Source organism: Rousettus aegyptiacus, unplaced genomic scaffold (assembly GCF_014176215.1).
Source record: "Rousettus aegyptiacus isolate mRouAeg1 unplaced genomic scaffold, mRouAeg1.p scaffold_m13_p_4, whole genome shotgun sequence".
Taxonomy (NCBI): domain Eukaryota; kingdom Metazoa; phylum Chordata; class Mammalia; order Chiroptera; family Pteropodidae; genus Rousettus; species Rousettus aegyptiacus.
Genome location: NW_023416307.1, coordinates 126207452 through 126221908, shown reverse-complemented (window position 1 = coordinate 126221908; position 14457 = coordinate 126207452). Strand labels below are relative to the sequence as shown.

Below are 14457 nucleotides of genomic sequence, written 5' to 3'. Positions count from 1 at the left end.
AGCACATCAAATATAAATTTTTGCTTGATAATAAAAGTATTACAAGGTTAAGAAGAAAAGATGTTCTGGTCTACTTAGAAGTTCAGAATGGTTGTAGCACAGTCCATCTAGTAAGCCCTGAAAAACCTAAAAGAGGGCCTCTTCGGTTCTCCATGATGCTCAGCTGTGGGGATGGAGAAGTATGTCAAAGTCTTGTCTTTGTATGACTGGCCTCTGAAGCCTTGGAGAATGGCAAAGCCATAGCATACTAGTGTAGTAGGTTGGGAAACTACAGAGTTTGTAGCTCACCTCCTGGTAAGGTAGGTGGGAAAGACAGAAGGAAGGAGGCAGAGAGCTAGGTGGCTCCATACTTTTCCCATCTTTTTCTTGTAAGCCAAATCTAACCTGAGAAAAAAAACAAATCTTGGAAAATGGTTATCCCAAACTTAAAGCCTGCTATATTATAGAAAACCTTTCATACGAGGTGTACTCAAAGATTCTCAGGTGGTTTCTCAATTTGGATCCTGATTCTGTAGTATAAGGTAAATAAATATCTGAAGCACTACCTAAAATCCATCAGTTACTTCAGTGGCAGAGCCACTAAATTCTCTGGGGGTGCTCTCAGAATATTCTAATTATAAAGCTAACTCTCCTTGTCTCCTTCCAGTGGGAAAACTATACAGTAGCAAAAACTCACCACCACTGTAAAGTTTTTCTTGGCGGCTCTTCCTCCTCCAGAATCTGGAGTACAAGTTTTCTGTATTATTCACTTGGTACTTCATCATGGCCTATCTGTTTTCATTCCCTCTAATATCTCGAATGGTTAAATTTTATTTCATATTTCTAGTATGTTTTATCTCTCCAATTAGTTGGACTCTTGTATTCACCTTTTCTGATACCTCCCACAATGCTTTGAATATAGTAAATAATCAATAACTATCCATTTATTTGATTCTTCCTGTTGCCACTTTTCTCTTCTAGTCTTTCCCTTGTATTGGGAAGGCTGGGGAGTTTTTTAGCCCATCTGCCATGAGAAGGAGAAAAGTGGAGTTAGCACTATTCCCTCCTACTGAAATAAGCAATGACTGGGAAAATGCCATGATTTACATAATTAACCACTAATTATTTCCCCCTCTTCTGAGATATAAATTGAAGGAACTCAGATCTATGAGATAGGTATATTAATCCAACACTACCACTGAATTAAAATGTCTTTTATTTTATAGCTCTATCTCAGCCTGATTTAAAAATGGAAGGAGAAATTAGGCTGAATGTAAAAATTCTTTCAACAGTTACATTTATGTTTTCATAAAAATTTTTAAAATTCAGTATCATCATCTCCATTTGTTATCTTAGAATGTGTTCTTCTGCTTCATTCTTTTGATAAATATTGGGCATTGTTATGTACCAAGAGTTTCCATGGGATGTATCAGAGAACAAAAAAGACAAAAGTTGTAGAACTCATGCCTTCTTACACTTATCTTCCTCATTATTTATACTTCATGTAATAAGGCTTCTATTGACAAATGCTGTTATTAAATTACATTTTCATGAACAGAGGTAGTGCTATATATATATACAGCACTATATATATATATTTATTTATTTGTTGTGAAAAAATCTAAAATTTAAAGGAAACAGAAATTAAATACTTTAACAATTCACCTTTCAGTGTACTACTCAACAAAACCTGAAAAAACCCAGAAGTTAATAAAGAATACACAATAATTCTATAAAATGAAAAAAATTTAATCTTCCATGGATAGATATGATAGATAAGAGTACTGGCTGCTATCTGACTATAATTTGCTCTGCAGAACAGACAAACATAGTGATAAGCTGTTTTGAGAGAAACAAAATAATTTAAAATATGAAGAGAGAAAAAAATCCCCAATTAAAATGGAATGAAGGATAAGAGATCATATTGAAGGGAAATAAGGGCCAGGAAAATCTGTAGCATGGGGATACCAAAAAGGGGGAGATGAAGGTAGAACAGGGAAGGACCTAGAAGTGCAAATTGGATCTACTATAGATTTTCAAAAAGGCAATAGGCCTAAAAATGTCCTGTTTGATAAAACTTTATAGGAGGCAAAGCTTATAGTAATGACAACATCGAATAGATAGTACTGAAAACAGATGAGGATGCAGCAAGATTCGAATTTTAGATAAGCTAAGTCTTTTCAGCTTTACAGTCAAAACAAAGAACAAAGAACAAAGAAAAATTAATCCTGGTCCTATTTAAAAAGCCCAAAGCATGTAAAGACTATTTAACCCCTTACCTTTAGGGAAGTCAGTTGGTCTGCCCACATTTCTATTATAGGAACAAGATGCTCAAATCCACAATCATGAACGAAATCTTTATTAAAATGTTGGGCTCCTCCTTTGCTCTGTTTATAAATTATTACTGGAGCTCTTGGATTGTGAATAATTGAATTGATGCTACTCAGCACCTTTTAAAAAAAGGCAGTTTTTAGTTGAAATGTTTATTGTCGTACTCCTATCGAGGCAATATACATTAAAAGAGTGCATTATATGTCAAGGTAACATCATTTTCAGAGTTAATTTTAGAAATTAAGAAAATCTTTAATCAGACTGACACTTGTAATGTTTTGGAAGTACAATAGTTTCATCAACATGATTAAACATGTAAGCTCTAATGAGAACCACGGACTTCGTAAAAAAACTAAAATGTATTTTTAAATGATTTAGAGTTGAAAAGTTACAAATAATCTATTATAATCCACATAGAGAAGAATAACAACCCAGATAACCTTACCTAGACTCCCACATATCTCTATTTCTATCTGTTCATAGTTAGGCTAATTTGGGTATTAAAAGGGCATTCCCTTTTGTTTCACAGCTTCAGCAGAAGTTCAAAGACAATGAAAAATAAAGTCTAACACATTCTAAAAAGAAATTCAGGAATCACGCAGATCATGCTAAGAGGTTATTTAACTGATTTGGATAGTGACGAGCCCATCTAAGAAAATTAACTTATATTTTCATTAGACAAGATTCACCAAGACAAGTATGTTTTAAAGGTAAAAGAACTAGTGAGTGAAAATGCTGTGTTCTTTTTCTTTTTCCCCCATGGAAAAGCCACAGGTCTCCCAAAAATTTTACAAGTTTTGTTGTTGTTGTTTTATATTTTAGTACATTTCAACATTTCGTTTCTATTAAACTCTTTGAATACCATTTTAATGGAAAAAAAACAATTTCCCTTCATTAAATTATTAATGATCAGGAACATAGTCCTCCCTGCCTCACACCAAAAGTAGGAGGGCAGCAGAACTCTTAAAAGAGATCAGGGAATTGATGCTAGCTGGGCTTCAGAAGTTCATAAGATGATTCCATTCCATGATGATTTCATGAACCAATGGGGATTACATGTATGTCTAGCAGTATGTAACCATACTTTGTGGCAGGTTGTTTGCAAAAATTATTGCAATTTTTTCTCTTCCTTATATCCTCTCACCTTTGCAATGTGACATTGCAGTTTCTCCCATCAAGAAGTGGAGTTGATTTCCTACTCCTTGAATCTGGGCTGGTCGTGGGCCTTGCATAAGCCCACAGTAAAGAAAGTAATGGTGGAGTGACATCAGGACCATGGCGGCATGAGGGATCTCTCCAGATGTCTCCCCTTGAAATTAACAAGCTGAACATCTACAATTCAATAAATAACACCCAACCTGCACACAAGCACGCCTGAGAGAAACGGGCATCAGACCATCCAAAGATGAGCAAATCTGCATGAGACTGGGAGGCAGATTAGCAGTGTGAATCAAAAGAGCTTCATTATGTAGCCGAATTTCCTGCAGGAAGAGGGCAGGGGACATTTTGCATCTGGTTCTTGGCCCTTTGAGGTTGGAAGCAGTGCTGCCTGAGTGGTCAGCATATTCCACACAGCAGAGCCCAGGAATCAGGGCAGAGAGCAGGGCAGAGACGACTGCGGCAGGGCTACAGCTATGGCTTAGCAACCACCATTGCTAGGTGGGAGGTTGAGTCACAGAGCCAGAGCACACCCTCGCCCTCTGCCATATTCTCTCAGAACACTACTGGGCCCCAGGAGAGTTTGTGCAACCAGTACTGAACATACACTATAGCCAGTACCAGAAACAGGTGCGGTGATATCAAAGCAAGACAGCTGAAACCTGGGGACAGCACTAAGAGAAAGGAAACAGCTACACACACTGCAACCTTTCTCAATCAACCCCACTCCCTCCCAGTCAGGCAGAGTCGGAAAGAAACAGTGGAACATTGCATCTGACTCTTGCAGCAGTAACAGGACTTCAGGACCTCTTTGGAAACTCAGACCCTCATAGCCTCCCTGCACCCCTTCATGGAGCTGGAGCACTAGGACCAAAGGTCCTGATCACAGAAGAGGCACACAGCCCACCAGAGAGGGAGGGGCATTTTTAGCCTCGAAGCAGAGATCCAAAGGCTTGGACTCCTCCTATTGGGGAAAACAACAAAAACAAAAACAAAAACCCTTATCAACCTCCTAAAGAGGGATCACTACATAAAAAATGTTCTTTAAAAAAAAAAAAAAAAAGAGTATTTCCGTTAATACCCAGGCAGAGTAACAGTCCATTAAATACCATGAACAACCAAGGTGACAAGGCAGCACAGAAAGAAAGTGAAAAATCTCCAGAAAATAAGCTCAAAGACATAGAAATATGTGATTTAAATGACAGAATTCAGGACTCCACTTCTGAAAAAAATTCAATGAGATGCAAGAAAATTCTGACTGACAATTTCAAGAAATTAGGAACAAAATAAACGAATAAAACAAATACTTTACCAAGGATACTGAAACCTTTAAAAAGAACCAAATAGAACTTCTGGAGATGCAGAACACATTAAAAGGGATGAAGAATGAAATAAGAAGCTTAGTAAATGCTGCTGACCGGATGGATGGAGGAAAGAATTACTGATATTGAAGACAGAAATCTGGAAATGACACAGAAGGAAAAAGAGAGGGACTTGAGAGTGGAAAATAATAAAAGAACTCTATAAGATCTATTTGATACCATCAGAAAAAGCAATACAAGAATAATGGGTATACCAGAAGAGAGGAAGAAGGGAACAGAGAGCATATTCGAACAGTTGACGAAAATTTCCCAAACCTACAGAAAGAATTGAATCTTTGAATCCAAGAAGCAAACAGAATATCTAATTATCTCACCCAAAAAGGCCTTCTTTAAGACACATTATATTAAAATTGTCGAAAATTAATGCCAAAGAAAGAATTCTCAAGGCAGTTAGGGAAAAGAACCTAACTTATAAAGAAAAACTATTATTGGACTATCATTGGACTTCAACACAAACATTACAATCAAGGAAGGAGTGGAACCAAGTATTCAAACTAGTAAAAGAAATTACCAGCCAACGATAATATATCCAGCAAAGCTGTCCTTTACATATGGAGGAGAAATAAAGACATCTCCAGACATACAAAAGCTAAGAGAATTCACCACAAGATCTGCATTACAGGAAATACTGAAGGGGGTCATTCTACCTGAAACAAAGACAAAAAAATATATAATTATGAATAAGATGACTAACAAGCAGACAGAAGCAGGAAAGTGTAACCCTTATTAAGAACAGGGTAATGTAAGTTTAAATGTTACATAAAGGCTAAAGGCAAAAAAGAAAAAAAAAAAAAGAAAAAAGAAAAGAAATAAACCACTCTAAAAAGAGAAGATAGTAGCTATTGCAACTTGAGAAATGAATGTTCAGCATATATAGCGATAACCTGAGAAGACGAAAACAGAAAAGGGGAGGGAGTAAAAATCTGAATCTACAAACAGGAATGGAGATGAGATACACACAGAAGAAAATGGACTATAGTTAGGATAGTATATCCATAACTATCCTTTACATAAACTTAATGGTAACCACACACCAAAAATCTAGAACTGAGACACATCACATAAAACATGAGGGAACAGAGGAAAAATCCACAAAACACCACCTAATTAAAATATCAGTCAGAAACACAAGGACAAAGAAACAATGGAGACACCAAGCTTCCAGAAAACAAAAGATAAAAAGGAGATAAAATAACCTCATTATTTCAATAATTACCCTTAATGTAAATGGACTGAACTCATCAATAAAAAGGCACAGAGTAGCAGACTGGATCAAAATACAAAACCCAACCATACGCTATCTTCAAGAGACATACCTGCAAGGACAAACATGGACTCAAAGTGAACGGGTAGAAAACAATAATACAATTGAATGGCATCCAGGGAAAAGCAAGTGTAGCCGTACTTATACCTGATGAAATAGACTTCAAGATAAAAAGGGTAAAGAGAGACAACGATGGACACTTCATAATGACAAAGGGAACCATACATCAAGAAGACCTAATACTTATTAATATTTATGCTCCCAACTAGGGAGCACCAAAATGTATAAAGCATCTACTAGCTGAACTAAAGGGAGAGACTGACAAAAACACAATTACATTACAGGGCCTACATACATCCAAAGTCAGCTATGGATAGATCATTCAAACAGAAAATCAATGAGGAAATATCATCTTTAAATGACATATCAGACCAATTGGACATAATAGATATTTACAAAGCCTTTCATCTCAAAACAGCAGCTTATACATTCTCTAATTCACATGGAACATTCTCAATGATAGCCCCTATGCTGGGACACAAAACTAACCTCAACAAATTTAAGAAGACTGAAATCATACCAAGCATATTTTCTGAACACAATGCTTTGAAACTGAAAATCAACTGTAAAAAGAAAGTGGGAAGAACCACAAATAGCTAGAGATTAAACAACATGCTACTGAAGAATGAGTGGGTCAGAGAAGAAATAAAAGGAGAGATCAAGAGATTCATTGAAACAAATGAGAATGAAAGTACAACACCCCAAAACTTTTGGGACACAGAAAAAGTGGTAATAAGAGGAAAGTTCAAATCATTACAGACCTATCTCAAGAAATAAGAACAAGCCTAAATAAACAAGCTAACATTACATCTTCAAAAACTAGAAAAAGAGAAACAAATGAAGACCAAAGTCAGAAGAATGGAAATAAAAATTAGAACAGAATTAAATAAAATTGAGAAAAGACAATAGGAAAAATTAATGTAACAAAGAGCTGGTTCTTTAAGAAGATTAATAAAATTGGCAAACACCTGTTTAGATTCACTAAGAAAAAAAAGGACACAAATATACAAAATCAGGAATGAAAGACAAGTTACAACAGGTACCACTGAAATACAAAGGACCATATAAGAATACTGTGAAAACTTATATGATGCCAAATTTAATAACCAAGAAATGGAGAGTTCTTATAGACAGATACAACCTTCTGAGACTGAATTAAGAAGATCTGGAAAATCTCAACAGACTGATCGATAGTATAGAAATTGAAACAATCATCAAAAGCCTATCAAAAGTAAGTGTAGGACCAGATGCCTTCACCAGTGAATTCTACCAAACATTGAAATATTTAATACCTAGCCTCAAACTTTTCCAAAAATATAGAAGAGGCAATACTTCCTAAGTCATTTTATGAGGCCAGCATTAATTACCCTGACACCAAAACCTGGTAAAGGTAAAAGAAAAAAAAGAAAACTGTAGACCAATATCACTTATGAACACAGATGCAAAAATTCTAAATAAGATACTAGTGAACTTAATACAACAACATATTAAAAAGATTATACACCACGATCAGGTGGGCTTCACCCCAGGAGCACAGGGGTGGTTCGATATACACAAATCAATTAATGTGATACACCACATAAACAAATTAAAAAATAAGAATCATATGATCATATCAATAGATGCAGAAATAGCCTTCGACAAGATATGGCATGAATTTATGATCAAAACTTTTAACAAAACTGGTATAGAAGGATAGTACCTTAACATAATAAAGACCATTTATGACAAAGCTTCAGCCAACATTATACTTAATGGTGAAAAACTAAAAACCTTACCTCTAAGATCAGGAAAAAGACAAGGCTGTCTACTATTACCACTATTATTCAATATAGTATTGGAAGTCCTAGCTAGAGCAATCAGGCAAGAGAAAGAAATAAAAGGCATCCAAACAGGGAATAAAGAAGTCGAATTGTCACTTTTTGTAGATGACATGATTTCCTTTATGAAACCCTAAAGACTCTACTAAAACATGATTAGAAATAATAACCAAATACAGTAATGTTTCAGGATACAAAATCGATATTCAAAAATCCATAGCATTCCTATACTAATAATGAATTTTCAGAAAAAGAAATGAAAAAAAATAATTCCTTTTGTAATTGCTATGAAAGGAATAAAATACCTAAGAATAAACCTAAGAAAAATGTGAAGGACCTATACACTGAAAATCATAAAACATTATTAAAATAAATTGAAGAAGACACAAAGAAATGGAAAAATATTCCATGTTCTTGGATTGGAATAATCAACATAGTTAAAATGACCTTATTACCTAAAGCATTATATAGATTTAATACAATCTCCATCAAAACCCCAATGGCATTTTTTAAAGAAATAGAACAAAAAATTATCAGATTTGTGTGGAAGCACAAAATCTCTGAATAGACAAAGCAATCCTATAAAAAAAGAACAATGCTGGAAGTATCACCATGTCTGACTTTGAATTATATTACAAAGCAATGATAATCAAAACAGCATGGTATTGGCAGAAGAACAGACACACAGACCGATGGAACAGAATTGAGAGTCCATAAGTAAATCCCTGCACATACGGGCAAATAATTTTCGACAAAGGAGCCAAAACCATACAATAGAGAAAGGAAAGCCTCTTCGATAAATGGTGCTTGAAAAACTGGAAAGCCACATGCAAAAGGATGAAACTAAACTGTTGTCTATCACAATGCACCAAAATTAACTCGAAATGGATCAGGGACCTGAATATAAGACCTGACACAATAAACTGCATAGAAGAAAACGTAGGCACTAAACTCATAGACCTTGGACTTGAAGAGGATTTTATGTATTTGACCTCAAATGCAAAGGAGGTAAAAGCAAAAATAAATGAATGAGACTATATTAAACTGAAAAGCTTTTGCACAGCAAAAGAAACCATCAACAGGGCAAAGACAGAACTGTCCAAATGGGAGAATATATTTGCAAACAATGCCTCTGCTAAGGGCCTAATATCCAAAATACATAAAGAATTCATACAATAAAAAAAAAAATCCATTTTTAAAAATGCGCAGAGGATCTTAAAAGACACTTCTCCCAAGAAGACAAACAAATGACCAAGAGACATATGAAAAGATGCTCAACCTCACTAGGTATTAGGAAAATGCATATCAAAACCACAATGAGATACTATCTCACACCTTTTAGAATGGCTATCATCAACAGGACAAGTAATAACAAGTGTCGGAGAGGTTGTGGGCAAAAAAGAACCATCATACACTGCTGGTGGGAATGCAAATTGGTAGAACCATGATAAAAAACAGTATGGAGGGTCCTCAAAAAACTAAGAATCGAATTACCATATGATCTAGCAATCCCTTTCCTTGGTATTTAACCAAAAAATCTGAATACATTTATCCACAAAGATATATGCACCCCAATGTTCATAGTAGCATTATTCATGGTGGCCAGAACATGGAAGCAACTGAAGTGTCCTATGATAGATGATTGAATAAAGAAGCTGTGGTACATATATACAATGGAATATTACTCAGACACAGAAAAGATGAAATACTGCCATTTGTGACACGTGGATGGATCTTAAGATAATCATACTAAGCAAAATAAGTTAGACAGAAAAAGTTGAAAACCATATGACTTCATTCATGTGTGGAATATAAAACTGAAAGCAAAAAACAAACATGATAGAGACTCGTGGACACAAATTGTGGATTAGTGGCTACCAGAAGGAACAGGGGGAGGAGAGAAGTAGACAGGAGTAAAAGAGGTCAAATATTTGGTGTCAGAAGAAAATCTAACTTTGGAAGGTGAACGCACAATGCAATACATATATGACATACTGTTGAATTGTACACTTGAAACTTATTTGATTTTATTAATCAATGTTACCCAAATAATTTTTAATTAAAAAAAAAAGTAATCATGTGCCAGCTAGGAATTGAAGACTCAAGAAGCCTTGATTATTTCCGCTCTCTCTGAACTTTTCTGCCACATGGACAAGTCCAGGCTAGACGGTGGATAGTGAAAGACACATGGCCCAGTCATCCCCATCACCCTGAGCCCAAATCCACCAACTCGCAGAAGCAGAGCCACTTAGCTGACTTGTACCTGATGGCAGATGCATGAGGGAGCCCAGCCAAGATCAAGAGAACTGCCCAGCTGTCCAAGCTCAATAATATTAAAGGGTTGTTATTTTAAGTCACTAAGGTTTAGGAAGGTTTGTTACACAGCAAAAATGAAATGATATATATATATATATATAGCAAGAAGAGGAGACAGTGATAAGAGAAGCCTGCCCTTTTACATTGTGGTAGGGTAAGAATATACTCTGTGGCCAAGTGGACACTTTAGGAGACACTCATGGAAAAAATACCTACAGCTGAAGGACCCTATGGGGAGTATCACTTCAACAGGATGAACAAAGGGAATTCTAAGAGGTTAGGGCAAAATGCATTGCCTATGGAATGAATAATACATTGCCAACGTCTCTAGCTGGTAGGTATGAAATACTCCACTGTAGACACGCACATACACACACACACATACACAGAGCAGTCCACCAAAAAACAAGCACTATTTGGTCATCAGCCACACAAAGGACATGCGTGCTAGACTACACCAGTACCAGTCAAGAACTATTCTCCTCTCTTGCTTTCTATTCTCACCCAAAATCTACCCATACTGCCAACCCTGGAGAAGCCAGACACAGCAGAGGACTAGGAGAGAAGGTGAAGCAATAAGAATAAAGAAAAAGATCACACTCCCTTGCCACACTGAAGTATAGCTCAGGCATGAGAGATAAAGTAGACATAAGGTAGAAGCTTTAAACTAAATGAGAAACTTTAGTTTGATTCAGATTTGAATGACTTTGTCTCCCAATTTTCATCAAGAAAATTTTGAAATACACAAAAAATGAAAGTATAAATAATAAATTGTGTTAGTCAGGATTTTCCAAAGAAACAAAACCAATAGGATTGTGTGTATATGTGTATGTCTGTGTGTGTTTCAGCTCAAGTCTAAAGGCAGGACAAAATGAATGTCCCAGCTCAAAGGCAAAGTCTCCTCTTCATCAGCGTTTTCATTCTGTTCGAACCTTCGACCGATTGTATGAAGCCCACTCACATCAGGGAGGGCAATCTGCTTTACCAAGTCTACCAATTCAAATGTTAATCTCACCTAGAAACACCCTCACAAGCATACCCAGAATTTCTGACCAAGATATCTGGGTACCATGTGGCCTAGTCGAGTTGATACATAAAATGAACCATCACAAATACTTATGTAATTACTACCTAGTTTCAACCATTGTTAATGTTTTGCCGTATTTGTTTGCTCTATCTATATTTTTAGTTGAATCATTTGAAGAAAATAAAGACATTAACACTTCACCCTTAAATGCTTAAGCATGTATCTCTTAAAAGTAGGCATATTCTCCTACAAATCACAATAAGAAAAAGTAACAATAATACCATAATATCATGAATGCCTGGATTGGTTTTTAAATCTCTTAATGTACATAATATGTGATTATAACCCTCCTGCCACAAGCTATGAGTTCTATGTAATACATTATTTAAGAAGAGGAAAGGGGTAACCTAAAACAAGTTTAAAGAGAAAAAAGCCATTTCCTTATTTACCACCATCAAGCCCAGCCTATCTAATAAATAGTTATACAAATATAAAGACAAGATTCCATTTTTATCTTGAATATCTTTGTCGCTATTCATACTTCAAGCTACAACTCACAAGTCTCCTGGTAATAAGACTTCATTTGTTTATGTTTAGGAACATTTTTTTTTTTTAGTTCAAGAGAGCACATTTCAACATCTATTTAAACACATCGTTTTAATGAAAAATTTCATTATTTCCTCTCCGCTAAATTATTTTTGACAGAAGAGTATATTCTTCTTTATGACTTAACCATACTTTGATGATTGGCAGCAAAAGTATTAATGATGAAGAGATGGTAAAATGACTTAAACAATTTCTAAAGAGATGGAAATTAAAAAAACTCACAATAGATCTTATTTAGAAAGAGCTTGAAGTTACTAATAAAACCCTTAATATGGATAAAAATACATTTTTAAGGATATTCATTAGAAGAATTATTAAAAGAATTACTATGATGAACATCCTAACTACTTGAAGAGAAAAAAAAGGACAAAGAGATCTCGACCTAACAAATATCAGAAAAAGAATGAAATAAGAAAGCACATAAATAGAAAACAGAAAGTAATATGGCAGGGATAAAGGTAGGTATATGAGTTGGTTGCAGTGTCCATGTATGGTATGATTCCTGTTAAAGGACAAAGCCTCTCAAACTGAACCTAAGAAACAAAATTAAATAAAAGAAACTCAGTTACATACTGGGTACAAAACAGTTATCTAAAACAAAACAATTTTCGGAAAGGTGCCCGGACATAAAATCAACAGATATATGAAGAACCAGAAATGATCAACTAGAAAATGTAATGGAAAAGAGGACCCCCCCCCCAATAGCAATAAAAGTTATAAAATACCTAGGAAATAAATATAACAAGAAATATGCAAGAGCTTAATTTAAAAATATTTAAAACTTTATTGAAGGCTATAAAAGAAGACCCAATTAAAATTAGAGACATATTTCTGAGTAAGATGATTCAAAACTGTAAAGGTGTCATTTTTCTAAATATTAATCTAAAACGTTAATTCCATTTCAATTATCTCAATGACATCTATTTTTGAATTTGATTAACTGTTCATCCAAAATAAATGTGCTAAAAATATAGCCAATGAAAAAATTTTAAAATAACAATGACAATATACTTACCTTGAAAGGTCTTAAAACTTACTATAAAACTATAGAAATTAAAAGAATACAGAAATAGTATAGAAATGGAATGGACTAGAGAGTCTAGAAACAAACCTATGCATATAATATAGTATATGATAAAGGTTTAATTTCAATAAAGTAGAAAAATAATTGTCTATTAGAAACTGTAAACTCAAATGCCTAAAGAAGCTAGATAAGAGCATCTATTTGTGAAGCAAGGATGGGTGGAGACTCTGGCTAACTGAAGAGCACAAGCCCATATGTGACAGGGGAAAGGCATAATTCTGTTCTGATAATGACTGCAGGATTTTGTTGCCACAATCTTTGAATTTTTAAGAGAAGCTAGAAATAAGGGCTTAACAAAATTTCTTAACTTAAAAAGATTGGTATTTAATTCAAAGTTTAAAAAACTCTGTGTGACTCCAGTAAAATATGAGTGCAGCTCCAGCTTAATCAGTAAGCTACCAGGCTTAATTGCACATCTATCTAATAAATGCTCATCTATTTATTCCATAAAATCAGTAAATATCTCTACATAACATCATATAGAAAATTAAATTAGAGATGGAGTAAATATCTAAATAAAAAACAAAACCATACAAGAGCCTTAAGAAAATAGATTTACTCATATATTAAAAGCAGCATCAACAAAAACAATAAAAAGGAAATTGGCTTAAGGGTTGGAAGAGTAGGGAAAAGGGTTATAAAATATTTTTAAATCTTACTAGCTTTTTGCTACTCTACTTGAACTAGGCCAAAATCTCTTTTAAAGGATAAGAAAAATTCTAAGTCAAGCTACCTATAATGTTTTTAGTTTATTAGGTACATCATGGCAAGCCAAGACAGGATGGGCACACACAAATACAGGATACAAGTATTCACTACCAATTGATAATTTATTACACTGCGATTGAAACCAAGGTTTGACTATAAACATCGGTCTCTAGCCAACTATAACAGCCAACTTGCTATTCAATACCTGAAAGTATCTCTGGTCAATTAGGACTTGCTGCTGGTTATCCTTGCTGTGCTCATCTTTTTTCTCTGTGTCCTCAGCTTTGTTTTGACTGATAAGATCCCGTAATCTAAAGGGGGAAAAAAATCAAGATTAATACAAAATGTTTTCCTACACAATGAATTAAATAACAAACTGAACCAATGATCCAGCTACCCTCCCAACAGCTTTTTGTCATTTTAGATAAGTGTGTGCATGTGTGCGCACACACACATGTATACATGCATTTTAAAAAAATTTAAGCCATATCATCACTGACAAACGAAAAGGTCCTTCAATAGATCACAAATTAGAAGGAATCACTAAAAACAAAAGAAAACAAAAACAAAAACAAAAAACAGACTGAAGAAAGTCCTAACCATTCCCTGACACTTGCAAAAAATAGAATAGGAAAGAACTGTAGCAAAGGACAGAAGCAACTTAAAAGGTGCTCCAAGCTATAGGTAAGGGGAGCAAGAAGCAATGGACAGGGCAACTGGTT

The 14457-nt window shown here is 34.8% G+C and overlaps 1 protein-coding gene across 7 annotated transcripts in view; it reads right to left on the bottom strand.

Moving 5' to 3' along the window:
• CEP70 (centrosomal protein 70) overlaps nucleotides 1–14457 on the bottom strand; it is a 62846-nt gene that overhangs the window by 6521 nt on the left and 41868 nt on the right. For 6 of the 7 annotated variants that reach the window (XM_036219320.1, XM_016151194.2, XM_036219323.1 and 3 more), the window contains 2 exons: nucleotides 13941–14046; nucleotides 2259–2429 (listed from right to left, as the gene is read on the bottom strand). In XM_036219320.1, coding sequence (XP_036075213.1) covers nucleotides 2259–2429; nucleotides 13941–14046 — 277 coding nt within the window. The remainder of the gene's footprint in view (nucleotides 1–2258; nucleotides 2430–13940; nucleotides 14047–14457) is intronic. The other variant, XM_016151198.2, reaches the window with a different exon arrangement.